At 34.6% G+C, this 26,763-nt stretch overlaps 1 protein-coding gene across 2 annotated transcripts in view; it reads right to left on the reverse strand.

The window, feature by feature from the left end:
* The window catches only part of MNAT1 (MNAT1 component of CDK activating kinase), a 217,366-nt gene that overhangs the window by 90,595 nt on the left and 100,008 nt on the right, over positions 1 to 26,763 (reverse strand). For both annotated transcript variants that reach the window (XM_060096098.1, XM_060096097.1), the window contains exon 7: positions 3,751 to 3,872. In XM_060096098.1, coding sequence (XP_059952081.1) covers positions 3,751 to 3,872 — 122 coding nt within the window. The remainder of the gene's footprint in view (positions 1 to 3,750; positions 3,873 to 26,763) is intronic.

Genomic DNA, 26,763 nt, shown 5'->3' on the forward strand with positions numbered 1-26,763 from the left:
CAGTTTTTCACCATTGAGACTGATGTTTGCTGTGGGTTTGTTGTATATGGTCTCTATTATGTTGACGTAGGATCCCTCTAGGCCCACTTTCTGGAGAGCTTTTATCATAAATGGGTGTTGAATTTTGTCAAAAGCTTTTCCTGCATCTACTGAGATGATCATATGGTTTTTATTCTTCAATTTGTTAATATGGTGTATTACATTGATTGATTTGCATATACTGAAGAATCTTTGCAGCCCTGGGATAAATCCCATTTGATCACGGTGTATGATCCTTTTAATGTGTTATTGGATTCTGTTTGCTGTATTTTGTTGAGGATTTTTGCATCTATATTCATCAGTGATATTGGTCTGTAATTTTCTTTTTTTGTAGTATCTTTGTCTGGTTTTGGTATCACAGTGACGGTGGCCTCATAGAATGAGTTTGGGAGTATTCCTTCCTCTGCAATTTTTGGAAGAGTTTAAGAAGGATGGGTGTTAGCTCTTCTCTTAATGTTTGATAGAATTCACCTGTGAAGCCATCTGGTCCTGGACTTTTGTTTGCTGGAAGATTTTTCATCAGTTTCAATTTCATTACTTGTGATTGGTCTGTTCATATTTTCTATTTCTTCCTGGCTCAGTCTTGAAAGGTTATTCCTTTCTAAGAATTTGTCCATTTCTTCCAGGTTGTCCATTTTGTTGGCATAGAGTTGCTTGTAGCAGTCTCTTAGGATACTTTCTATTTCTGCGGTCTGTTGTAACTTCTCCTTTTTCATTTCTGATTTTATTGAATTGAGTCCTCTCCCTCTTTTTCTTGATGAGTCTGGCTAATGGTTTATCAATTTTGTTTATCTTCTCAAAGAACCAGCTTTCAGTTTTATTGATCATTGCTATTGTTTGTTTCTATTTCATTTATTTCTGCTCTGATCTTTATGATTTCTTTCCTTCTGCTAACTTTGGGTTTTGTTTGTTCTTCTTTCTCTAGTTCCTTTAGGTGTAAGGTTAGAATGTTTGAGATTTTTCTTGTTTCTTGAGGTAGGCTTGTATAGCTATAAACTTCCCTCTTAGAACTGCTTTTGCTGCATCCCATAGGTTGTGGATTGTCAGGTTTTTATTGTCATTTGTCTCTAGGCAGTTTTTGATTTCCTCTTTGATTTCTTCAGTGATCCGTTGGTTATTTAGTAATGTATTGTTTAGCCTACATGTGTTTGTGGGTTTTTACATTTTTTTCCCTGTAATTCATTTCTAATCTCATAGCGTTGTGGTCAGAAAAGATCCTTGATATGATTTCAATTTCCTCAAATTTACTGAGGCTTGATTTGTGACCCAAGATGTGATCTATCCTAGAGAATGTTCTGTGTGCACCTGAGAAGATACTGTAATCTGCTGGTTTTGGATGGAATGTCCTATAAATATCAATTAAATCTATCTGGTCTATTGTGTCATTTAAAGCTTCTGTTTCCTTATTTATTTTCATTTTGGATGATCTGTCCATTGGTGTAAGTGAGGTGTTAAAGTCCCCCACTATTATTGTGTTACTGTCGATTTCCTCTTTTATAGCTGTTAGCAGTTGCCTTATGTATTGAGGTGCTCCTATGTTGGGTGCATATATATTTATAATTATTATATCTTCTTCTTGGATTGATCCCTTGATCATTATGTAGTGTCCTTCCTTGTTTCTTGTAACATTCTTTATTTTAAAGTCGATTTTATCTGAGATGAGCATTGCTACTCCAGCTTTCTTTTGATTTCCATTTGCATGGAATATCTTTATACATCCCCTCACTTTCAGTCTGTATGTGTCCCTAGATCTAAGTGGGTCTCTTGTAGACAGCATATATATATATATATGGGTCTTGTTTTTCTATCCATTCAGCAAGGCTGTGTCTTTTGGTTGGAGCATTTAATCCATTCACGTTTAAGGTAATTATCGATATACATGCTCCTATGACCATTTTCTTCATTGTTTTGGGTTTGTTTTTGTAGGTCCTTTTCTTCTCTTGTGTTTCCCACTTAGAGAAGTTCCTTTAGCATTTGTTGTAGAGCTGGTTTGGTGGTGCTGAATTCTCTTAGCTTTTGCTTGTCTGTAAAGCTTTTGATTTCTCCATAGAATCTGAATGAGATCCTTGCTGGGTAGAGTAATCTTGGTTGTAGGTTCTTCTCTTTCATCACTTTAAGTATATCATGCTACTCCTTTCTGGCTTATAGAGTTTCTGCTGAGAAATCAGCTGTTAACCTTATGGGAGTTCCCTTGTATGTTATTTGTGATTTTTCCCTTGCTGCTTTCAATAATTTTTCTTTGCCTTTAATTTTTGCCAATTTGATTACTGTGTGTCTCGGCATGTTTCTCCTTGGATTTATCCTGTATGGGACTTTCTGTGCTTCCTGGACTTGGGTGGCTATTTCCTTTCCCATGTTAGGGAAGTTTTCGACTATAATCTCTTCAAATATTTTCTTGCGTCCTTTCTCTCTCTCTTCTCCTTCTTGGACCCCTATAATGCGAATATTGTTGTGTTTAATATTGTCCCAGAGGTCTCTTAGGCTGTCTTCATTTCTTTTCATTCTTTTTTCTTTATTCTGTTCTGCAGCAGTGAATTCCACCATTCTGTCTTCCAGGTGACTTATCCGTTCTTCTGCCTCAGTTATTCTGCTATTGATTCCTTCTAGTGTACTTTTCATTTCAGTTATTGTATTGTTCATCTCTGTTTGTTTGTTCTTTAATTCTTCTAGGTCTTTGTTAAATATGTCTTGCATCTTCTTGATCTTTGCCTCCATTCTTTTTCTGAGGTCCTGGATCATCTTCACTATCATTATATTGAATTCTTTTTCTGGAAGGTTGCCTATCTCCACTTCATTTAGTTGTTTTTCTGGGGTTTTATCTTGTTCCTTCATCTGGTACATAGCCCTCTGCCTTTTCATCTTGTCTATCTTTCTTTGAATGTGGTTTTTGTTCCACAGGCTGCAGGATTGTAGTTCTTCTTGCTTCTGCTGTCTGCCCTCTGGCGGATGAGGCTATCTAATAGGTTTGTGTAAGTTTCCTGATCCGCATTATACTCTTTGTGCTATTTTATTTTGTTAAGAAACAACTGTTTGTAGACTATCTTTTCATTCAGTAGTTTAGATTGAGACACCAGATCAAGATATGATTTACTCCATCCAACAAAGTTTATATCTATACTTTCCATAAGTACACAATACCCATTTGTTCCCCTAAGACAGAATGTGATCATCTCCATCACTCACAGAAGCCACAATCCCAAGTTCATTTCCAAAATGGATGCATATATTACAGCTTTTGAGCCTCTGGGCCAGCTCTACATCATACCCTTTGACAAAATATATTTTATGGCTCATTTCTCATAAATATAATTTCACTGTACACAACAGACATTGAGTAAATCTACTCTTTTTCTACTCTTTTTCATGGCAAGGAGTTCAACTCTATTTTCACTGGCTTACTGCTGACTAAATTAAGCCCCTATTTCTAAAAAAGATACACAGTGAGCCGAAAATGAACAGCTACTTCAGTATGGCTGGCTGCCAATGACATCCTTAAAAGGGAACTAATACAATCCAGTCTCAATCTCAAAAGACCTAATAGGACCGTAGGAAAAATAACAGATTAACTTAGTATTAAGCACCATTCATTTCTTACAAAAGAGTAAAGTTCTGTAAACTCAAAATCTAAGAATGCTAAAGTATCAGTTAAAAATGTCAACAACCAAGCCCTAAACATCAGTTCCTCAATGAGAATTTCTTCTGAACACTTACCCAAGTCTTCCTAGCATCTCAAGCTCAGGAACTTGTGGCCCACAAGTCTCTATTTGCAGTGGTTGGTATTCATATAGAGCTTCTTCAAGCTTTTGAATGGGTGGTAATGTAATATGTTGACCCTGTTAGAAAAATGAAGGAAAATAATACTTTTTAATATTACTTTCATATTAATACTTATTTGCAGTCATTTTAAAGATGAGCTAAATTACTCACATTAAAAATATTACCCATTATTCAGTACATTACTGAAACCTATATTATATAATTAACAATAGTCAGTGACACATGATTTAAAGGAAGAAAACTAAATCCATCATTAAATTAAAATTTAGCCTTAAAGAGTACAGCTGTTAAATGTCAATGGTAGAATTCAGCAAACATATAAGCATAGTCTATTCTCACATTTTCCTGTTTTTATTATACAACTTTGACAGTTTTGGTTACCTGTGTTTTGTTGAAAGCTTTAGTTAAGGAAGGACACTAATGAAATTATTCTCTGCAAAGTTTTGCCACATAAATGTCTATTCTCTTAAGTCTTTACAATGGAATTAAACTTACTTAACAAATATGTGTATCTGACGTCTACTTATACACACACACACACACAATGAGGAATATTATGCTAAAAATTAAGTTGAATGGAATATCCACGTATTTTTCTGAAAAGAACAACTGGATAAATAAAATAAAAAGATCATACTTGATGAACAATATACAAAATAAAATGCCACTCAGCCACATAGCACCATTACACTGAGATTTACATATTTATTGTAATCTGAGCACATAATTCTAATTTTTTAAAATCCGTATTTTTTTAGATAGTCCATGTTTTCTGATTCTAACTCTAATTCTGTTATTTTCCTTAGTATAGTTCTCATCAGCTTCTCTATGTCCTAACCTTTTAATAAAAACTAGTTCTTACAGTTACTAATTCCAATGTTTTCTAGTTTATAATTTATTCCTCTTGTTACCTCCCTTAGTTTCCATTACTTAAATTACTAAGTTGGATACATAAAACATTTGTTCTCTTTTATTTAAAGAAAAAAAAAAGGTAAAAACCATGAATTAAAAGTGATACAGTGCAACTGAGGCAGTGAGGAATGACCACTGAGAATGTCTGCATATGACTCATGGTTTTTCTCTTCAACAAGTTTAATACCATGTAGCATTATCCTAGCTAGTTTACCATTATATTAATAGCTTCTCTGACACTGTGACCTCAAAACTCCTTCACCAAACTCGGGCAAAGGACTTGAACAGACATTTCTCCAGAGATGTACAAATGGCCAATAAGCACCAAAAAAGATGTTTAACATCACTAGTCATTAGGGAAATGCAAATCAAAACCATGAGGATATAAAACCGCCCCTCAGTATCCCTGAGGGGTCTAGTTCCAAGTTGCCCCAGGGATACCAAAATCATGGATGCAGAAGTCCTTTATATAAAATGGCATACTAGCACAGTCAGACCTCCCTATCCCCAGATTCTTCATGCCTGGGTTCTGCATCCATGAATTCAACCAAACCCAGATTGAATTTCATGGCTGCTTGAAGCCATGGATGTGGAACCCACAAATACAGAGGGCCCAACTGTAGCAGTTAACACCCACAGCTATTTAGGATGGCTATTATCCAAAACAAAAAACCACATAAAATAACAAGTGTTGGCAAGGATGTGGAGAAATTGGAACTCATGTCCATTGCTGATGGGAATATAAAATGGTGCAGCTACTATGGAAAACAGACAGCAATTCCTCAAAAGATTAAAAGATTAAATATAAAATTACCATATAAGCCAACAACTCCACTTCTGGGTATACACTCAAAAGTAGTGAAAGGAGGAACTTGAACAGGTATTTGTACACCCCTACTCATAGCAGCATTACTCACAATAGCCAAAAGGTAAAAGTAACCTTGTGTCCATCAATGGATAGTGAATAGGGTATTCACACAATGGACTATTATTCAGTCTTAAAAAAGGAAAGAAACCTGATACATGCTAAAACATGGATGAATCTTGGAGACATTATGCTAAGTGAATGAAATAAGCCAGTCACAAAAGGATAAATATTGTATGATTCCAATTATATGAGGTTCTTAGAGTAGTCAAATTCATAGAGACAAAAAGCAGAATGATGATTGCCAGAGGGTGTGGGGAGGCAGGGGATGAGGCATTACTATTTAAATGAGTACAGAGTTTTAATTGGAGAAGATAAAAAAAATCCTGGAGATGGATGGTGGTGATGGATGTACACTGTGAACATATTTCAAAATAGTTAAAACGGTAAAGTTTATGTAATATATATTTTACCACAATTTTTTTAAATGAGTTTCAGGACTTCCCTGGTGGCACAGTGGTTAGGAATCTGCCTGCCAGTGCGGGGGACACAGGTTCGAGCCCTGGTCCGGGAAGATCCCACATGCCACAGAACTAAGCCCATGCGCCACAACTACTGAACCTGTGCTCTAGAGCCTGCGAGCCACAACTACTGAGCCCACACGCCACAACTAGATGAAGCCCACCTGCCTAGAGCCCGTGCTCCACAACAAGAGAAGCCTCCACAATGAGAAACCCACGCGCCTCAACAAAGAACAGCCCCCACTTGCTGCAACTAGCAAAAGCCCATGTGCAGCAATGAAGACCCAACGCAGCCAAAAATAAAACAAATAAAAATTTTTAAAAATAATAAAAATTCTTGGTGAAAATGAAAAATGTGTCTTTAAAAAAATTAAAATTAAAAAAATAAAAATGGTTTTAGATATTCTGATTTGATCATTTACCTGGCTGAAATAATACACATCAAAAACGAGATAAAAGTGAGATATATGGAAAACTCCATTAACATTATTTTAACCCTTAACCTCCATATGTTTCAGAGCCTTTCTAAATAAACTTGAAACTGTCAAGCTAAATCTTGTACTACCTCTCAGTAATCCAATTTCTGAACAATGAATCTGAATACAGAGTATTACACAGGTTAAGAAGGCACCTGCCTAAGCGGGACATTCTGAGTGGCATTGTGACATCCCTGTTTCAAAGTGTCTTCTTCATAAGTTACTAAGTACTATATTCTCCTGTCACATTATACAAGAAGTCCAGTATTACTGTCACATTTTTAGGTTAAAAAAAAAAAGAAAAAGGAACCTGTAAGAATTTTAAAAGGACACCTATTATATTATAATTATCCCATAACACAGTAATGCAGATTACTTTGATTACTCCATTTTCACATTACACATTAGAAAGCAAGACCCAGGAAAGATGATACAAAATGGATAATTCCAAGAGCTGGAATATTTTCCAAGGAAGATAATATTCAAAAAAAAGACAGGCTCGTAAGTCAGAAAGAGAAAGACAAATACCGTATGCTAACACATATATATGGAATTTAAGAAAAAAAATGTCCTGAAGAACCTAGGGGTAAAACAGGAATAAAGACACAGACCTACTTGAGAATGGACTTGAGGATATGGGGAGGGGGAAGGGTAAGCTGTGACAAAGCGAAAGAGAGGCATGGACATATATACAGTACCAAACGTAAGGTAGATAGATAGTGGGAAGCAGCCTCATAGCATAGGGAGATAAGCTCGGTGCTTTGTGACCGCCTGGAGGGGTGGGATAGGGAGGGTGGGAGGGAGGGAGACGCAAGAGGGAAGGGATGTGGGAACAGATGTATATGTATGACTGATTCACTTTGTTATAAAGCAGAAACTAATAAAAAAAAAAGACAGGCTCTCTTTTAAGTCATTAACGTGGGAATGAACACATTAAAAGTAATCATTCCCTAAATAGCAACAATGATGTCCAAGTTAAAAGTTATGATGTCGGGCTTCCCTGGTGGCACAGTCGTTGAAAGTCTGCCTGCCGACGCAGGGGACACGGGTTCGTGCGCCGGTCCACGAAGATCCCACATGCCGCGGAGCGGCTGGGCCCATGGGCCATGGCCGTTGAGCCTGCACGTCTGGAGCCTGTGCTCCGCAACGCGAAAGGCCACAACAGTGAGGGGCCCACATACCGTAAAAAAAAAAAAAGTTATGATGTCATATAATCCAAAGTATTGTCTGCAAGTTTGTGGGTACATAAAAGATCATATAATAATAATAGCTAACATTATTTACTCAGTGCCAGGCACTGGTCTAAAGACTTTTAGTGCATTATTTCTTTAGTATTCACAATAGTTTTATGAGATAAATACTAACATCCCTACTTTACAAATGAGGAACAGGGGTTTGGGTATGTGACTTAGCAAGGTCACACTGTAGGTAATGGCGGGTTGAGGATTAAAAGCCAAGGGTGTCAGATTCTAAAGCCTGTGTTCTTTTCCCCTAACTTCCTTCCTTATTCTATGGATAAAGAAACTAAGACCCCTAAAATATAAATTTCCCCTAAGGTCACATAGTTAAGAGTCATATCTCCTAATTCCTGTCCAGTGTGGGCTCTACCATACCACACTGCCTTTCAATATCCTATTTTTAGACAATATAATCACAGTTGCTCAATTTAAAAGTCTAATATTAATAAGTAAGTCCTAGATTTCTATACAAATTCTAATAATTTAGATATGGTCAAAATGCCATAGGTTCAAAAAGACAAATTTTTTTATTATAGCATTTAAAGAGAAATAAACATTACTCAGTGGTAATTCTATTTATCATAAGAATGAGAAAATAAAGTTCATAAATGATATACAACCTAGTCTTCTAACATTCAATCTTTCCCCCCCAAAACTGGTGTGAGATAGATGCCAAGTTTCTCAAATCTAAAGCTGAGGAAGAACTTACAGTACAAATCACTGACATAATTAAGATTTAAAAAAAAAAATCACAAAGAGACCAGCTATCTCAACAAGAAGTCCTATGAGGAAAATGTTAGGGGTTTTTAAGTGACTGGAGGCAAAACAGTGTTTAAAAGTTTCTGGATGCAAAATGAAAATGAAAGTGATATTTCTACACAAAACAGTAAGTGTGATATTATTCTAAATTATCTGGAAAAGGAGGATTCAGATTAAAGAAATCACACTGTATGATGCAATAGTGATATTCAAAACCTGAACTAAATTTGACTTGGCACCAAATGATATAGTATAGACTGAGAGGGTTATAGAAAAATCAAAGGAGAGGAAAAATCAATGAAAGGTAGAAAACTGAAACAGTGCAACTTGTGCAAGACCTCAGAGGGCAGACAAAGTCTACAAAAGCAAGGCAATAAAGAAGACAGCAATGTTACTAGAGCAGTATGTGTGTCTTGAGACTATATGAAATAAACAGGAGCAGAGAATGGATATACGGGGAAGTGGGGGCCGAAAGAGACTGAATCAGTATGGCACAGCCTACATTACAGCCAAAAAATATTCCAAGAGTAATTTGAACTCATATGGTAAAAAATCAGACCCTTCAAAACAATGTCAAAACAAATCTCCATCAAATTACCAAATAAAGGATAAAATGAAAGAATGATGCCCAATATGACAAGAGAGTGTGGAGAAAGATGTTCTTATACACTGCTGATAGGAGAGCAAATAATGGAATTGCTTTCTTTATGAAAAACAATTTAGTAAACCTTTAAAGTACTCATATAGCTTAACCCAATAATTCTACTTGTAAGTATAAGAAAAAAACAGAAATATACTAATCAAATCTTTATTCAAAAGACTGACCATCACAGTTTATAATTGTGAAAAACCAAAAGGAACATAAATGTTCAGCAATATTGGGAAAATTAAGTATACATGAGTTCGATTGTAACAGCATGTATGCCATTCAAAATTATGTTCAAAGAGAAATTAATAAACTAGTAAGTACATAATAAGGATGATCTAAACTATTTTTTAAATCTGCATAAGAAAAAAGCTGTAATAAAAACACCAAAATGTTAACTGTAGTAATCTCTAGGTGATGAGATTATGATTTATATTTTTATCTTTATGCAGTATTTTCTAATTGGCCAAAATGGGTATAATTTTTATAACCATAAAAAAAGATAATAAAAATATACTAGGGACCATACTGAACAACACCATAGGGGAAAAATTAAAAACCATACTATATGACAACTGGCTTGGTCTCTTCAATAAGTAAGTGGCATGAGAAAGAAAAGCAAGAAATGTAGCATGAGATATGAGCTGGTCTAGATTTTAAAAGAATTAAGAGGTTTAATAAATATAACAAGAGTCATTAGCTCAGTAACAATTTAGGAAGGGAGAAAACAGTCATGAGACATTTGGGGGACAAATGATGAAATCTGAATGTGGACTGGCTATAAGATTACATTAGAGAATTTTTATTAATTTTGTTTTGTGTGATTATGGCATTATGGTTACATATAAGAATGTCCTACATCAGGGCAGGTCAGAGGGAGATGCAGGTTAAAGAATTTAAAGGTAAAATTTCACAGTAACTGCAATTTACTTCAAAATGGTTCAGAAAAAGATACCTATATATGAAGCAAATTAAAGATTACTGAATCTAGACATTAGTCATATGAATATTCATTGTATGATTTTTCTACTTCGCTCTTTTTGAAATTTTTCATTATAAATAGTTTTAAAATATATCATGGAATCTTTGTTAGTCTGAAAAAAAAAAACAGCTAAGCATTTATAGCCGAGAAAATACAATAGTGCTAAAGAAAGAAGAGCCTAGAATCAAGTGGGTCAGGTTTGTACCTATTTTAGTAATTAGGTTTGAAGATTTGAGTAGTGACTGAGAGGAAGAGAAAAAAAAAGATTATAATTAAAACTGCAAGACTTGGTAGCAATCTGGAATAGCTGAGTTGAATACTAAAATGTGAAAACCAGACAGAGCTGAAGACTAACAGAAACAGGGTAATTGGGAAAGAAAAGGATTGAGGAGAGAAGATTTTTTTTAAAAAAAAGATAGAACACAGACTGGGAGAAAATACTTGCAAATTACATGCCTCATAGAGAATCTGTATCCAGAATATATACAAAGGACTCTTATAGCTTAATAATTCTTTAAAAAAAAAACACCCAATTTAAAAATGGGCAGAGATTTTAATAGACATTTCACTAAAGAAGATACACATAGGACTAATAAGCACATGAAATGATGCTCAACACCATTAACCTTTAGAAAAATGCAAATTAAAACTACAATGAAGTACTACTTCACACCCACTACAACGGCCATAATCAAAGTGTCACTGAGGATGTAGAGAGAAATTACAAACCCTTAAACGTTGCTGGTGTGAGTGTATAAGGGTGCAACCACTTTGAAATTAGTTTGGCCGTTTTTCTTAAATTTACAAATAAATTTACTATATGACTTAGTAATTCCACTCAAAGGTATCTACCCAAAAGAAACGAAAACACATGACCAAAGACTTTTATAAGAACAGCAGCATTACTCATGGTAGCCAAATAGTGGAAACAATCTAAATGTCCATCAACTGGTGAATGGATAAGCAAAATGAAGTATATTCATACAATATGAATATGAATTCATTCATTTAATATTTATATGCTGAATACTATTTAGCAACAAAAAGGAATAAAATATTGATACATGCTACAACATATTAACTTCAAAAATTTTATGTTAAAAAAAAGAAGCTAGGCAAAAGACTACATATTGTTTGATTCCATTTATAAGTAATCTCCAGAAAAGGTAAAACTACAGACAGAAAGTACATTAATAATCACTAGGGGCTAGAAGTGTGAATGCACAGTGACTACACAGAAGTACAAAAATCACCAAATCATACATTTAAAATGAGTATTTTTTATAGTAAGTAAACTATACCTCAATAAAGCTGTTTACAAAATAAAGAGTTTAAGATAGTGGTTCAAATCAAATCAACATTGCTGACTATATATGAAATATCCAAGCAGAAATATTCAGTAAAAGCAGCTAAAAATATAAAATAAACCCAAGAGAAACTTTGCTATTATCATCAACAAAATGATGGGCAAAGTCAAGAGAAATAATAAAATTTGGGGGAGACAAATGTATAAAGAGTGAGATCCTAGTAATGAGTCCTGAATAACATCCACATTAAGTAATTCAACTACATTTTGCTGACTTTCAAAACCGTAACACAAAACTGACGCCCTTTCAATTTCTGTTGTAGTTGCCATATAAATAATAAATAAATGAGGCATTGAGGGTAAAAATGTAGCAAGAAGAGCCACAGCAAATCTTAGATAAAATAACGCAATCTTAGATAATATCTACACTCGGGGAAAATTGCAGGCAAGCTCTACATTCAATAGTATAATTAATGTTTTACTCCCCTACAATGTAACAAAATGGAGCCCCTGTTTCTCTTCTAAGATATACCTTAGAGCCCTAAGTTATATTTCAATAATTTGCTTGTCAAAAATATAAGCATTTGTGGAAAGAGTTTCCAAAATTCAGTTCATTTCCATATAGAAAAACATAAAAACATTTGAAGAACAATGCAAATGCTGACAAAGGTAATTATACATGGCTGTAATTTTTTTTTAATTAATTTATTTTTGGCTGTGTTGGGTCTTCGTTGCTGTGCGCAGGCTTTCTCTAGTTGCAGCGAGCGGCGGCTACTCTTTGTTGAGGTGCACAGGCTTCTCATTGCGGTGGCTTCTCTTGTTGCGGAGCACAGGCTCTAAGTGCACAGGCTTCAGTAGCTGTGGCACGTGAGTTCAGCAGTTGTGGCTTGTCGGCTCTATAGCACAGGCTCAGTAGTTGTGGCGCATGGGCTTAGTTGCTCTGTGGCATGTGGGATCTTCCTGGACCAGGGCTTGAACCCATGTCCCCTGCATTGGCAGGCAGATTCTTAACCACTGCGCCACCAGGGAAGCCCATGGCTGTAACTTTAAGTAATAATTTGAAATCTACCTTTAACTTGTCTTACTCAGCAAGCTTCAAGTCTACTATAATAAACAGTTTACAATTTACTGAGATTTATCTGTTAGATAATCTATAGTACACCACAAATATTATCGTTATTCGTGTCCCTCAAGTAAAGGAAAAGCACAAACTATCTTTTGTGCTAACTCTAAAATGCAGGATTTAACTCCAAATTAAAAATTATATGATCTAGTTTTCTGGAAGCCATTTAATAAGAGATAAAGTTAACTCTGAAAACAACTCTTACTTTAAAAATCTTCTGGTCACTACGTCAACACACACACACACACACACACACACACACACATGTACAAACTCAGAATGCAGCAAGCCATTTAAAATAACATTAATAAAGAAAATATATTATTTTCTAATTAAAATAACAGCAACAGAAAAGTTAATTAGTAATCATTAATATACAGGTTGTTGAAGTAAGCAATAATGAAAATACCCTTCCATATCAATCAGTATATGATTTTGTTAAGTACCACATAACAGGTTGTAATTCATAAAGTACTAGCAACTCAGAGTGATGGGTTAAATGATTCTGAAAATCCTTTAACAAAATTTTAAGATTCAGAACTCTCTTAATTTTTATATTTGCTAATAAACTCTGTAAGCTTGGTAAACTCTGTGTATAAATATCTGTTAAAATCTGTCTCCCCCATTAGACTGCAAGGCCCTGTTGTTCACTGCCATGCCTCACAGCACAGTACCTGACACCGAAGAGCTGCTCGGTATTTTGTAGAATGAATGAATAATACAAAGGGGCATGTGAACAGTCATCTTGTGTAGTAGTATGAACATTAGAAAAACAGTATGATGGAGAGTCAGGTTTCCAAATTCTATAAATTTCACAATGCTCTTACTACATGTAAACAATTGGAATTTTGTAATCACATGTACTACGAGTGTACGTAAAGAATACATCTCCAGATTCTCCACACTTTAATACTTTTTCTTATTCATTAGAGAAAGTCAGTAGATGCTTTTTTTTCCCTAGCCTGGAAATGTGCTTTCTAGCCACTTAAGAACTCATTTCAACAAAATTTCAGACAACAAAACATTGTGGTTATTCTGCTGTAATCAACAACCATTCAAAAGACAAATATTGGGCCTCCCTGGTGGCGCAAGTGGTTGAGAGTCCGCCTGCCGATGCGGGGGATGCGGGTTCGTGCCCCGGTCTGGGAGGATCCCATGTGCCGCGGGGCGGCTGGGCCCGTGGGCCATGGCCGCTGAGCCTGCGCGTCCGGAGCCTGCGCGTCCGGAGCCTGTGCTCCGCAACGGGGGAGGCCACAGCAGTGAGAGGCCCGCATACCGCAAAAAAAAAAAAAAAAAAAAAAAAAAAAGACAAACATTGAACACTAACTATAGCCAAAAACTAAAAAGTACAGCAGTGAACAAAACAGATACAAGCCCCTGCCACCAACAAGCTTATATTCTAGTAGATCACTTTTCAATGAGATTGTTCCTTTTACTTTTATTTTGTTGAATCATCTAGATGCAAAATGAAAACAAACAACAAAACAATGATAGTGGTAACTGTTCTTAAAAAACTGGATCCTCTCACATGTTAAAATTATCAAATCCTATATAAAGTATCACATTGCTAAAGGGAATTAGAAACCAGAATATTTCACTGGTCTCAGAGCATTAAACCAGTACAATTCTACTGATTATTTCCAGGGAAAACATCTACAGGAGACCTTTCAGAAAATCAATTAATGATTTTTGAAATACTGTTTCTATGTCGGTAAATGTCCTAATAATTTAAATATGTGTGTGCACATATGTACATGTGTTTTCTATTTGTGCACATGTATGCATCTGTATGGGGATGTGGACATATTTTTTAAATTGTATTTGTGTGCGTACTCACACAGTTTTTTTAACGGAATAGAGAATACTTAAAAAATACACATGGCACTGCCATCAAGCTACTGATTCTGGGTAATTTCTTTTGGTAATTCGGTTGTTTTCAATTTATTTTAGGAGCAAGCAGAGCAATTTTTATACTATGCTGTTCTGGTCACTCTAGGGTGACATCAGCCTGTCATCACTGCAACAGCTGCACGGTAACAACTTCCTGGTAGCACATAATTTCATGGTAAGTACAATTCATTTTCCCCCATAGAAATGGCTTTCTCTCATTTCTTTCAAAATTTACAGTAAACAGCGTAAGACAAATGAGGGACAAGACCCTTCATGGTAAGAAGTAACTATATACTTATGCTAACGCTGCTTCTAAACTAAAATGAACCGAGGTGATTTTATTTCTCTAAGCTTCATATTCATCAACAACAGTGAGAGGGTGGGGGCAAACTGGAAGGTTGGACTAGATGTTCGTCCAGGTCCAATCTGCTACGATTTCATGACCATAGTGGAAATAAACCACTACCTGATAATGTATGATGAAAATAAAAATAATTTTCCCCAAATTTAATGTAAAGTAGCTTGATTCTATATATACTAAAGAAACGGCCAGTGGAAAAAACAATCACTAATTCCCAGATACCCAAGTCTCTACTAGAATTATCAGACTCCATTCCCTTTCTGAATGCGTGTTTTGGAATGAGCAGAATATAACTTTTTTAAAAAAATGATTATGGGTTGGTTTTTTTAAGTATTCTAACATTGACTTATTCCCACAAATCAGCCTTTATGAGCATTCCTGTTTTTTGAAATACTATGCTTAATAGTTAGATTACCTATTTTTCCCCAAATTTTTCCTTCTCAAAAAATAAAAAAAAAAAAAACAGACTTTTTCAGAATACGAAAGAGGATTCATCTTGAATACATTAGGAACATCACCATATTTTTCTGGCTCTTTACTGACGATCAGTTCCATTTGAATATGTAAGATGCTTTGAAACATCAAAGAAGAATTTCTTTATCTAGCTGGGCTTAAACTTGTTGTTCATTAGAAATCAAATAGTCCTAAAAAAGTTATATCCTCACTTGGCCAAGCCAAGTCTCTGAAACTGTTTCTATATCAAATTGGCCCTGAAAACATCATCAAAATCTGTTCACTACAGGGGAATTACTTTAAGCCTTTGTTAACTAAATTCATTTGTAATCTCCTCCCCACCACACACACCATTAGTGTTCAAATTACCACACAGAAAAATGTTCTTTAATAATGCATCAACTCTATTTTAGAACTCATATTGTCACACCAATCTAAACTATTCCTTGAGAAAGAATTTCAAAAATAAAATGTAACATATACAGAAATGTTAAATGTAGGGGAAAAATTAGGAAATAATATCTTTAGAAAAAGATTAATATCATTGAAGTATGTTGAATATAATAACAACCAAATCCTGCACATTTTTTAAGTTAATTAATTAATTTATTTTTTTGGCCATGCTGTGTGGCTTGCAGGATCTTAGTTCTCCAACCAGGGATTGAACTCGGGCCCCGGCAGTGAAAGCGCCGAGTCCTAACCATTGGACTACCAGGGAATTCCCTGCACGCTTTTTTAAAAAAAGCATTTCTATGAATTCCTTTGTATTGATGTAGAACTACTATGGCTTATGTAGAAACTAAATGCAACAATATATTTGTGGACACGTGCAATTAGTTTTCAGAAAGCCCAGGGTTCCAAACTATAGGTGAACATGAGATATAAAAGGAATAACATTTTCTCCCTCTGATGTAATGTGTTTTGACTATAATTATGTGTACAAAGTTCTTTCCTCCATGATACAAAAGTAAAGACAGAAAAGGAACTATGCTAGTCATCGCTGCCTTAAACAGTTCTATACCTAACACATCCAAGAGACATCCAAATGTTATCTAGAAGGATCCTAAGTGATGTGACTGATTTAAGTTCAACACAGCTATAACAATGAAGTCACACCTTGCACAGGAGTTAAACTCGGTTCTAAAGTCAGAGTAAGGCAAAAACTGGTCAAAATAACCCCTCAAAAATCCTATAATAGCCCATAAAGTATACTGTACATTGTTCTGCACATATTATAATCTCTTTGTATAAATCCAACTCAGCTAGTTTTTCCTCCAGCATTAGAAGGGATTACTGCTTGTTCTGTGGAAAACCAGATAAAGTACTTGTCTTGTTTTTAGCAACTTTGTTGTTTCAAAAACATTTTTTACTGGGGGAAGAGAGGAATTCTTTGCTATTTTTCTCTCTCGTTTGGTGTTTTCAACTTTAGTTGAATTCAAATAAGTTAAATGTACATAGGATATGACTCTGCTGAACATGACAGGTATTTGAATGTTCATTCAATTGAATTCATGGACAGAAACGACATTTGAGATGGGCTATGAAGGCTGAATGGGGCTGAAATGGAGGGAAAGGAAGAGTATTTCTAGTGAAAAGAATTTTAATACCAAGAACAGCTTCAGTGCAGTAGTGAAAATAGGAGCTAGAATATAAATGATAGAAGAAAGAATGGGAGTTGAGAAGTAGAAACACTGAATAAACTTGATTATTATTTTCATCAAATTCTAAGATAAAATAAAAATAGGGAGATATGGCATTAGCTTAAAGAAAAAGTAGGATCCAAGGAAAAGATTCTGTTTATCTTGTATGGTTTTGTTGTCCTAGGTTTTATTTTTCCTTGAGCACTGATAAATGAGGCAGTGTTGAAAAGTATTATTTTTACATTCTTTCTCTGATGCTTGTCTTGCTACTGAACTACCATTTGTGGCCAAGAGGACAGAGCGTCCAGCAAATCACAACTGTTTCTATAAAAAGATCAGAAAAGAAAAACATCAAGGAGACTATTTGGTGAGACAAAATCTACCTCGTTAAAAGAGTCTGCACTAATTTTAAGAAAAACAGCATTTACCAGCAATTTTACAAACTTTTCAGGCATATAGCATTTTAGCTCATTTACTTTTAGTAATTGCAAAAATAGTTTCCAAAAAAGAATTCTCACCTCGGCACTTTAAGTAAACTTTTAGTTAACCATCAATAACAACAACTTACACATAAGTCTAAATTTCTGAATATGATAAAATATGAAAATTGCTTTATATAAAGTTTTCCACAAATATTACTATTATGATACAAGCAAAACAAAAAAATATCACATAAGATTAGTAGTATTTTGAAGCAGAAATATTTTTCAGTGAAAAGGTAGCAGAAAGCTTCTTTATACCATAATAGAGACTGAATAATTCAAGAAATCATATTTTATTTAGATATAAACCCTCTGTGCCTAGTACAGTGCTTGGTACATATTAGGAATGTTTGTTTCATGAATGAGCAAATGTTTTATAGTGATCCACAGTATCCCACTCACTCCAATCCTCTAATCCAAGCCATCCCCCCAAAAAACTACATAACAAGTATGATTCTATTTGAGGTCATTTAACTACAGAATGAGTAGTTATTGTGCTATTCCTACTGTAGAAAACAAACAGCTAAGCCAAACTATACTGACTTTCTCCTTCTCCTGTCCTAAAAGGAAACAACAAATACTAGGAATACCTTAACCATCCCAATCTGCCTTCCCCAAACACATATCACCACTACCACCTTCACAAAACCACCATGTAATTAGATCTAGACTCTAAATGTAGACTAGGATAGAATATTTAGGATTCTCTGATTCCCTTACAATTGCACATAAATTGTCTTTTACTAAAGTCATGCAGATATAGAATGTTATTACTTAACAGTGGGATTCCACACAAAGGACACAGAAATATTTACTGAACATCTACTTTATGCCATGTACTATGTTAGTCCCTATCCATACAGTTGAGGTAAGTATTATTTTGTTTATGTTACAGGAAAAGAAACTAATGTTCTCCAAGGCCAAGTAACCTACCCAGGTTTTAAGCCCTACACTGCCAGAATTCACCAAGCACTATCTTATTACAGAACTATGGTATTAAAATTGATTTATCTGAACATTTAGTGGATGTTAGGCACTAGTGAAGGGATGATAGAAAGGATACACCACCAGAACTGATTCTACTTTGAAGCATTCAGCAACATATATTTATATTTATTAAACGTAAATTAGGAATGCTCATTTGTTTTTAAAATGTTAGTATATAAGTGCTTTTTAAATGACAGTTACCCTAGTTCAATAAAACATACAACTCAATTTCTTTTTTGAAAATATTCACATTCAACTTTACCATAGTACATTTAGATTGATGCAAATTTCACCTGTACTGAGATATGTGCTTCATTCTTCTTAGAAACTCTCTTAGAAGTTCAGTCTTCTTTTTATAACAAGCAAAAATATTATCTTCCTCAAAAAAATGTACAAAATGGTAGCTTGTCTATGAATCTGTGAAAATTGAGTATATTTTGAAATATGAACCAGAAAGACCACTTCAGCTAGAAAGAATTCCTAGCAATATAGAGGTAAGCTACCTTCCTAGAAAGTTGACTTAATAACCAAATCTTTAAATCACATTTTACTACACTTTAACAGATCATTTTTCATAATTGACAGACATGTTTTATGTTTATGATATGAATTACAAAAACAATGCAGAAAAAATCATTATCTTGGTAAATTTTTCATCTGAGAACATTATGTGCTCACCGAGCATAAAAATGGTTCCACAAATACAGGAGTACACAGACTATCACATAATTTGTTTTCTTTTTTAAAATTAAAAAAACTAACTTTATTTTATAACCTTCATAAATAAATACATAAATATACACATAAATAAATAAATGAGAGGTACATTTAGTAAAACAGTGCCCTAGAAGACAAAGAAAGCAATTAGTATAGGAGACTTTAATGAACACAGCTTTAAAGCCCTTCTGGAAATTACTGGCTGAATAAAAGCACTAACATTCTACCAGTTGCTGAGACAGGTGCTACTGACAGTCAGCTGCATTTGCTGAAGCATATTCTAAAGATTACTAATTAATCTCTATACTGAAACCAATGGCTGCCTGCCATTTTGATCACCATTTTAAAAAAGCAAAAGAAATAGTCGCTCTATGACCAAACACAACTCTAGGTAAAACACAACTCTAAGTAAGCTCTGCATCTACTTAATTACTTAGTTACATTATTTTCTGGTGTTCTTTATTCTAAACCCAAAACTTCTACAGGTTGGACTCATGGGTCTTATAGTCTCTCCACTTGCTATTTCTGAGTTATTTCTACTTACCACAAAGAATATGAAAGTATTTGTGAGATACTTGGGGAGAAGAGTCTTTCTTTGTTGTTAATTTTGAATCTTTCGATCCTAAGTTCAGGAGAATATGACTCATGGAGGCATTCTCCTTTAGACCAAATCTGCCTTTTCATTAGAACTTACCCACACTCACCTTTCCCAGCTCCCAACCCCCACACACACACACAAACACACACACACACACACACACACACACACCTGAATACTCTGTTCTACCACCATAATATCCTACCTTTATCTTATGAACTCTGTTCAAAGCACTGCTCAGAATTTAGCAAACATTAAAATAGTTAATGTTTCCAAGTCTGGGCAATTATTATAAAAGTGATTCTGCAGTTCTTTTAAAATATGCTGGGACAAGGTACCAAAGAAATTGTTTTAAATCCATTTGAAAACATACAAACATATATAGATAAAGTGAAAAATGTATGTGAGGGTTCTTTTTGTGATTTTCCATCCTTTTAATGTTTCAAGTTAACATTGATCCTTGAGTCTTAAGTAATACTACCTGCTCTACATGTTTTTTAAGTTGCTTTCATTCAACTGTACATGCCTGTGACCTCCACAATGACCTCTACAAAAGCAGTTGTGCACTTTACTGTGGTGCAAATCCTCACAGACAAGTTGAACCTGTTCTTTTTGGCACTGAGCCCTTGTGCTGAACACACAGCTGAGATTTATTATAAAAGGGGAACTAAGGGGCATTATTGCACAACATTTATCCTTCACATACAGCCAAGTATAATCTTTTACAACATTTGAGAGCTCTTAAATAAATAGATCTTCCCTTAATTGCATAAGGAGTTTCTTATTTGTCACCAATCATATGGCATATTGAGATTCATTTTACATTAGGAAAAAGCTAGCACACAAAACATACGTACTAAAAGTTGTTAAAGTTAGTCTCTTAATATTTATTCAAAAATAATAATACTTTGAATACTCAAACCTAAGGATAACTACCTAACTTGCTGTTTTTAGCAAGGTCAATGCTGCAAAGTAATAAACACCTGTCTTCAAGGAGCTATACTTTAAGAAAATAGGTTTAAAAAAATCATCCTACAGCACTCCTATGGGTCTTTTAAAAACATTTCAGAGAAAATATTAACCTTTACTTTTACACTGTTTTGTGTTTTCTTTTTAATTTCAAAGTTCAATTTTAATTAGCTTTCCCATAGCATTTTAAAAACAGCTTCCATTTCTAAAGAATTTTGACCTGAGCTATGATACACATGACTGCAACTAGTATACTTCCTCACTTCAAGAGCAGATTGATACCCTGGGGGAAAGAGGAATTTCATGAGTTCTAAGAAGTATCTCTTATAACAGGAATTACCACACCATTTACATTAATTCTTCAGGATTTGCTAATTGATCTATCATCAAGACTTGCCTGTTGAAAACAAAGAAACTACTATAACCTCAGAAGTATTCTATCTTGAAAGTCAGGTTCAAACTAGCTTATCAGCTAACTGCTCAACATAAAGGAAACTAAAATATGTTTATCCAGGTGAATATTTCCTTGCTCTAAATTCTTCTAATTTATTTTATTACTATTAAGTGTGCAAGCAATTGGGAAAAAACGCCTGTAGACTTATGGGGGTGGGGGGCAGGGTGTATTGTTTAATGGACACAGAATTTCAGTTTTACAAGATGAAAAAAATTATGGAGATTGATTGTAGTGGTGGTAGCACAATATGAATATATTTAATACTACTGAGCTGTATACTTAACAGTTAATATGGTAAATCTTATGTATGTGTATCTTACCAGAATAAATTTTTTAAATTTTTTTTTTTTTTTTTTTTTTTTTGCGGTATGCGGGCCTCTCACTGTTGTGGCCTCCCCCGTTGCGGAGCACAGGCTCCGGACGCGCAGGCTCAGCGGCCATGGCTCACGGGCCCAGCCGCTCCGCAGCATATGGGATCCTCCCAGACCGGGGCACGAACCCGTATCCCCTGCATCGGCAGGCGGACTCTCAACCACTTGCGCCACCAGGGAGGCCCAATTTTTTTAATTTAAAAGATAAAATCATAATTTTTTTAAAGATTGATGAATGAATTGATTTTTTTAATGGTGAAAAAAATCTAATGTTACATTTTTAGCAATCAGGGGTTCATAGTGAACAAAACAGACATGTTCACAGACCAAATACATTCTGTAATGACAAAATAACTGAAGAGTTAAATAAGAAATTTCTTTCATTAAAATTAAACATTTTAAGCAACACATTTATATTGCTCCAGACCTAAGAAAAGATGTTTTAAACAATTTGTCTCTCTAATACTCTCTCCCTTTGTCTAGGGAATACAAGTAGAAGTTCATGAGTTTGGACATTTTTTAAATTCATCACTAAAAAGAAGACATTTTTTCTTTATGTAGTCTTTCAGGAAAAAACTTGTATTAAATTTTAAGTGATTTTGCAAGCATTACATCTTTAAATAGATATAATTAGCATGCTAGAAAATCACTAACCAGTTTTATTCATAATATTTATACTACTTGAGGAAACAAAAATTGATGAGAGTAACTATAAAACATGAATCAAATATGTTAAAAATGTCTCAAGACTTGATCTTACACTATGTTCTAATGCTATGTCAACACCAGTGGTATTTTTTAAATACCTAAGCCCTCTAATTCATTTTGAAATGCACGTGCTTCAAGATTTCCATAATTTCCAAAACCACTCTTGATGAAGTCATAACTATAATTAAAAATAACATCCAAAGAACCCATAGTTGCAATGTCAAGCAGTTTAACCCAGGTTAACCTCCAAATAACTTAAAGCAGCTGTAAGAACAATACCAGTCTCCATTTATTTTGGTTCTTCACACTATAACAGCTTTCCCATCTATGTCTCTCTTCTTTCCAGCAAGAATGCAAGCAAATACTCTATCTGCCTATAACTTCTGACTCTTTTAAATTCCCCATGTTATGTGTCCTCACAGAATAACACAGTGTTTAAAACACAGTCTTTGGAGCCCCAAAAGTCAAATCCCAGCTCTACCTTGAGTATCTTTTTTTAACAAGCCTTCGTTTCACCTGTAAAATTATATTACTGAATCAAATAAAATATATTTAAAGGACACAGAAGAGTGTACTGTCTACAAAATGCTACTACATCATCACCTTCATAAGGAGCAGAAAGAAGAGGAATATTCTGCACCACCTCCACAGACCATCTCTTAGTCACTACCACCAGATAAAATCACCACAGGCAATTATCAACATAGGAACTGGTAACCTTTCAAAAGTCTGCCTGTAAGAGCTCAAAACATCTTCCTGCAGAAACAAAGTTTTGAAAGAGGGTACAATCCTAGGCTAACAATATATAAAACATTAATTATCTTAAATTGAGTGTAGAACCCTAGAAGCAATACAGGAGAGAAAACAAAGAAAAGTTTACTTTCTCTTTCCTGGGTGCAACCCTGGCCTTAGGCAAAAACTTCAAATTTCTGAAATTTTAGCTTCTCCCATTTTGCCTTTTGCATTCCTATCCAGCAGACCTAGTGTCTTTCCCAGGCATTTTATGTCCCCACAACGCTGTAACACTAAGTTCCTAATTGGAAACATTCCACTCAAACCTACTGACTCTTTTTTTTTTTTTTTTTTTGCGGTATGTGGGCCTCTCACTGTTGTGGCCTCTCCCGTTGCGGAGCACAGGCTCCGGATGCGCAGGCCCAGCGGCCATGGCTCACGGGCCCAGCCGCTCCGCGGCATATGGGATCCTCCCAGACCGGGGCACGAACCCGTATCCCCTGCATCGGCAGGCGGACTCTTAACCACTGCGCCACCAGGGAGGCCCCCTACTGACTCTTAATGTGCTCCCTGATCTTAAGTTACCAACCTGCACCTCACCACAATCAAAACTTCCTGCTATCACTAAGGTGTTAGAAGGAAAGAAATTGCATTGCATGATTTCGCATACTGGACATCTGGTTTTTATTACATTATTATTGTTTTTAAAAAGAACATTTGTAAAACATTTTTTTCTGGAACAAAATACAAAGCAGTAGTTGCCTTTTAAATATATGGGCTAAGCAATATTCACTGATATCTCAGGCAAATTTTTCATCTTCATATTTACCTATATAAAAAACAGATTCCCAAAAAGCATTAACATTTATCAAAATGACAATTAGAGCAACATCAGGAATTCCACAATGAGAACTGGTAAGGGTTCAGAAGCCCTGGGTAAAATCTGAGCGACCATAAATAATGAAATTCAAAGACTCTCAGAAGTATGCAAGATATTAAACATCATCTCAAGTCTTACTGGCCACTGGATTTTGAATCTCTTCTTCAAAAAACCAAAACCAAAGCACCAAAATAGTCTATAGAGATATGTCTCAGTACCTAAATAAATGTATGAAAGTATACACCTTACTGAATGAAGAAGAGATGAAACCTGTATGACACAACAAAATTTTATATCTCTATTTATGTGCACAAATCACAATATCTGTCTTACAGAAGTTTAACTACAACTTTTCTTCATTTTCTTTATCCCATAAGAGTTTCTAGGAAACATTATTATTATTATTATTATTATTTTTGGTCGCACCGTGCGGCATTCGAGATCTTAGTTCCCCCCAGAGATCAAATCCACGCCCCCTGCAGTGGAAGCACAGCATCTTAACCACTGGACTGACAGGGAAGTCCTGGAAACATGATTCTTACTGAAGAGAGATATGCTCTTGCTTGAGAACAATGCACTGACATCAATCACCATGGTAATACACATACAAATTCATAAATATTTAGGAAGCTTCCTTAATTACAGTATTTTAATCAATAAAACACCAGCTAATTTCTTAACTATGAGTTCATCTAAGGCTTTGACTTACTCTACATTCTTGGTTTCTGTTTCTAATAATTCCAAGTGATGGCCAGACTAATGTTTGTTTTTCCATATATTTACCACACAACATCTGCTCAATAGAAATTCCCATAAATGTGAAACCAATAAAGAATGGAGTTACTTTTAGAGCTTTTATTATCTGCAAAATGAAATTATACTTCAAGTCATTCTTTAATGACTTAAGAAGTCATTAATACTTTTTAACGAACTATATCATTATTTCCTATTAGCCTATTTATAACTTAGAACAAATTCTTCTTCCTTTATGTTTAGACTGCTTAAAATTTTAGGAAATTCTACATCCCGTTCTAACACTTACGTTTATAGTTAGTCACTTAAATCACTCTCTTCCTTTTACTTCTTTGTTTTCAGCTTCTTTACTTTTTGAAAAAATTATCTACTATGTTACCTATGAAGGAACTAATAAGTTAAATCTGGAAAAAAGTTTGCTTTGTAATTTACAGTATCTAAGAAAATCATTCAAAGAATCTGCTTTGAGCCTACTTTAATTTCATTTTATTCTCACAAATACCACATTACAAAATATATTCCAATCAGTAAGGCTTATATTATTCCAAATGAATAAGGTTATTTACACATGTTCCATAAGCATTAACTCACAGAGCCAGAATTTGAACCTACTCAGTCTGATATTAAAGCCCTTATCTATCCCTAACCACACTACTATCCTGCCTATAAAAGTCTCTTGCTTGTGCCATTAAACAGAATGTCAGGAGGCTACAATTACTTTCATTACTTCTCATTCTCAACCCAAATGCTACTATTGGAAAAGCACAAGTTGCTACTATATAGAACACAAGGAAAATAGCTTGATAATCTTTGATAAAACACAGTGGAACTTTGCTAGTACTAGTGACAGCTATGAAAAACTATGCAAAATTATTTACCATTTCAAGGATAAGAGGTCTTGTACCAGAAATGGTTGATTACATTTATGGATCTAATTTCTAAAACTAAAATCATTACTACAGAAATAAAAAGACTATTTTACAGAGCCATATCATTATCAATAATCCTCTTTGTATACACAAGGGCAATGTAGGAGTTCCTACCAATGACAGTATGGTTGGTTCAAGGTCTAACATTATTTCCTGTATCAAATAATTTCTCCCTTTTCATTTCCATCTTTACCTGTCTCTCTCCTACTTCACGTGTTTAACTCAAGAGACACTTTGGTATAATGGAAAAAGAAATGATCTTAAGGATCTGAACGCTTATACTCTCACTCTGATTTCCACTGTCCTTCTGGGCTTACAGGACATATCAGTAAAAAAGGGCGGGCAGGTAGGATTAATAATATTGATACAGCATATTTACATGTAAGTACATTCAATGGTATAAAATACTTTTCAACTAAAAGATCTTATTAATATGATTACAGATACAGAAATCTAGCACCACAGGCATTTCAAACAACTCAATATACTGATTTTAGATGTATTCTAAAAAGCCCATTTACACTAAATAACATTTTTATAGCAGAATATAATCAACAAGACAACAATACTCAGGAAGTTTTGAATGAACATTTGTCATTTATTTGAATTAGCACAGTTCAATTTCAATGTATGATCCTCCAAATGTATTTATTTATCTTATGAAAAAGTAAGCCCTAAATAAAGTTCCAGCAAAATAATCCAAAATGGTGTTTACATTACATGAGTGATTTGCTGTTTCTCAAAAACAGCAATGTAGGAAGTCAGTAATTCTCACACTTGCAAAGTATTTCCATGTGCTTAACAAGAAAACCATCCAAAACAAACAAAGCTTAAGAAACTTTTTATTATTTTTATTTCCCTGCCATCTGTTTTAGTCCTTTTTTTCCTCTTGGTTTCACTCACCTTCTTTCTTTCTGTTGCCTGCTCCTAGTAACACTTCTAAAAGGATAAGGCAGCAAAATTAGCACACTGGGGACTTTAGCCCCAGATGTCACTTGACAATGACACAGTCCAGAGCTAAATATTTATGGACATAAACTCCTAAATAAGTTAATACACACATCAATGCAAATGCTAAATATACTATGGTATCTTTCACCTAGTCTTCAAGATTATCACTCAATATTCACCAAAGGGAAAATATATTAAGATCATATGTTTCTTAAGAAAAGTTAATACCTTTTATTACTATAAG

This window comes from Mesoplodon densirostris, chromosome 4 (assembly GCF_025265405.1).
Source record: "Mesoplodon densirostris isolate mMesDen1 chromosome 4, mMesDen1 primary haplotype, whole genome shotgun sequence".
Classification (NCBI taxonomy): Eukaryota; Metazoa; Chordata; class Mammalia; order Artiodactyla; family Ziphiidae; genus Mesoplodon; species Mesoplodon densirostris.